This window comes from Gastrolobium bilobum, unplaced genomic scaffold (genome assembly GCF_033153095.1).
Source record: "Gastrolobium bilobum isolate Gb01-03AN ecotype WA unplaced genomic scaffold, APGP_CSIRO_Gbil_v1 utg14709, whole genome shotgun sequence".
Lineage (NCBI taxonomy): Eukaryota > Viridiplantae > Streptophyta > Magnoliopsida > Fabales > Fabaceae > Gastrolobium > Gastrolobium bilobum.
Window position 1 is genome coordinate 390,102 of NW_026897963.1, and position 2,591 is coordinate 392,692.

General features: G+C 35.7%; 1 protein-coding gene across 1 annotated transcript; it reads right to left on the minus strand.

Moving 5' to 3' along the window:
* Positions 1-672: 672 nt before the first annotated feature.
* On the minus strand, positions 673-2,384 carry LOC133311830 (cytochrome P450 71A1-like). Its single transcript, XM_061512938.1, has 2 exons — positions 1,455-2,384; positions 673-1,299 (listed from the first exon to the last, which is right to left on the minus strand). Exons 1-2 carry the CDS (start codon positions 2,382-2,384, stop codon positions 673-675), a joined length of 1,557 nt encoding a protein of 518 aa, XP_061368922.1.
* Positions 2,385-2,591: the final 207 nt, after the last annotated feature.

Genomic DNA, 2,591 nt, shown 5'->3' on the forward strand with positions numbered 1-2,591 from the left:
TATTTTTATCCCCAAAGCGATGTCGTTTTGGGGTTGCAGGAGATAGCTTCATCTCTTGTGACACGAGAAACTTTAATACCATATATATATATATATATATATATAGAAAAAAATATCTAATGTTATTTTAAATAATTTTGTCTAATGTTCACCCAAACGACGTCGTTTTGGGGTTGAAAAGTTAAAAATTAAAATGATAAAGATTATTATAACCTCAAAATAAATTAAAATTACAAATACACCATGATTTCTGCCCCAAAACGATGTCGTTTGAGTAAACATTAAACAAAATTATCTAAAGTAACTTTAGAAAAAACGAACCCTATATATATATTATTGTTACTTTTTCATGGGTTTTACATAAATAAAATTTAATTTTGGAGAAAATGTAATCATATTTTCCAGAAGAATGAGACATATAACGAGTGCACTTTATTTTTGAATTATGTCGACAAAAAATTTCTCGAAAGAAAATAAGCTTCCCATTGCAATCACAAATATATTCTTAAATTAGCTATGTTTTCTAGAATTTGAGAACACATACCACAAAGTTTTATTAATATCTTCCACATCGAAGTACAAAGAGAATGAAAGTGAAACAACATTCAAGAAACAAAACAAACCAGAATAAAAGCGACATAACGTTTCATAGACCAATAATGTTGCAGTACGTCAAGGTTTAGATCCAAATGAGTATAGTATTGGTTTAAGATGAAGTGGTATTTTCTTGGTGACAGTGAGTCCATTCACCTCACTCATGTCTAAGTCCTGCATCAATACACCAGTTTTAGGTAGCTTCCAATCGAACCAAAATAGAAGATTAGCAAGTATATTCTCTGTAGAAGCAAGCCCAAACGAAATTCCAGGACATCCCCTTCTCCCAATTCCAAATGGTATTAATTGAAAATCTTGTCCTTTAACATCAACTTGGTTACCTTCAAATCTCTCAGGAAGAAACTCTTCAGGATTGTCCCATAATTCAGGGTCTCTCTGTATTGCCCATGCGTTCATAAATACCCTTGTTTTGGGGGGAATATCATACCCTTTTAGTTTCACACTTGATACTGTCTCTCGAGGAACCAAAAGTGGAACAGGTGGATGTAATCTCAAAGTTTCCTTGATTACACATTTCAAGTAGTTCATTTGATTCACATCATTTTCATCCACTTTTGATTTTTTCCCCAGAACTCTTCTTACCTCTTCTTGGACTTTCTTCATGGTATTTGGATTCTTAACGAGCTCAGCAAAAACCCATTCCAGATTCGTTGCAGTAGTGTCACTTCCACCGAGATACATGTCCTGAAATTACAAAGTTAGATATTCACACACCATTTTTCATAGATCATTACAACTTGTGATCACCATGTGTTCATGTGTGAGTGCATGTTAGTGGATATGCTATTGACATGGAGTAGCAGATAGATAGATAGATAGATAGATAGAGAGAGAGAAACCGTGAGGAGTGCTTTGAGGTTATCGTGTGTAAGCTCAAAGTCAAGCTTTCCACCCTCTTGAAGTTGAAGGAGGATCCCTGCAAAGTCTTTAATATCGGTTTTATCATCGTTTTTGTTGCTCTTCTTCTGTTGTGCAATTACCTCATCAAAGAAAGCATCTAATGCAACAGAAGTGGACTTAATTTCTGAAATTAAGCCCGTGAGAACATCAATCCAACCCAATGAAGGGAAGAAATCACCCACGCTGAAAGCTGCTATTAGTTTCATAGTCTTCCTTGCTAGCACTCCAATGCTTGCAGTACCGTCTGGAGTATCATATTTTTGTCCTATAACACATCTAGACACTATATTGTTTGAGGCTGCATATAACATCTCACTTAGATTCACAAAGGACTTTTTACTCGCGCATGCTTCACGTATAGTGTCAACCAATTCTGCAACTTCTTCTTGTCTGATAGAGTGAAAAGACCCCACCCTTTTCTGGCTCAGAAGCTCAAGAACACATATCTTCTTTTTTTGTCTCCACTCTTCGCCGTAGGGTGCAAAACCAATATCCTTGTATCCATAGAGTAAGAATTTAGCAGCTGTAGACTCAGGCCTGTTGGAGAAAGCAACATCATGTGTTTTTATTATTTCTCTTGCCATATCCGCTGATGAAACCACAAGAGTTTTTGTTTGTCCAAGCTGCAACAACATGAGAGGGCCATACTTTTTAGAGAGTGTTTGGAAGGAGCGGTGTGGGAGTGTGCCTAGTTGATGAAGATTTCCAATAATTGGTAGCTTTGGTGGGGATGGAGGCAGATTGTAATTGTTTTTTCTTTTGAGCTTAAGCATGAACATAATAACACTTATGAAGCACAAAATAGAAAAGAAAAGGATTGATTTTGGCTCAGACGGCAATTGCATTAGAACTGACGATGCCTGAGCCATTATTCCTTTGGGTTGGTATTCTTCACAGCAAGGACATATAAAAGAAAAGAATTTGAACTTCATAAAATTAAGAATTCAAAATGAAAATGAATATAAAAATATCAAGAACCTTATGCCAAGTTTGCCTACGTCAGTAGCCGTCGCGTGATTGCATGCAATAAACAATCATACTGTTTCCCATAGTATTATTTTTTTTGGTAGAATCTC

What these genes read in the sequence shown, in the direction of transcription:
- LOC133311830 (XM_061512938.1), bottom strand. Translation starts at nt 2,384, where the DNA reads ATGGCTCAGGCATCGTCAGTTCTAATGCAATTGCCGTCTGAGCCAAAA. An exon ending in ACCTCAAAGCACTCCTCACG is followed by an intron (nt 1,300 to 1,454) that starts GTTTCTCTCTCT and finishes TTGTAATTTCAG; the next exon opens with GACATGTATCTCGGTGGAAG.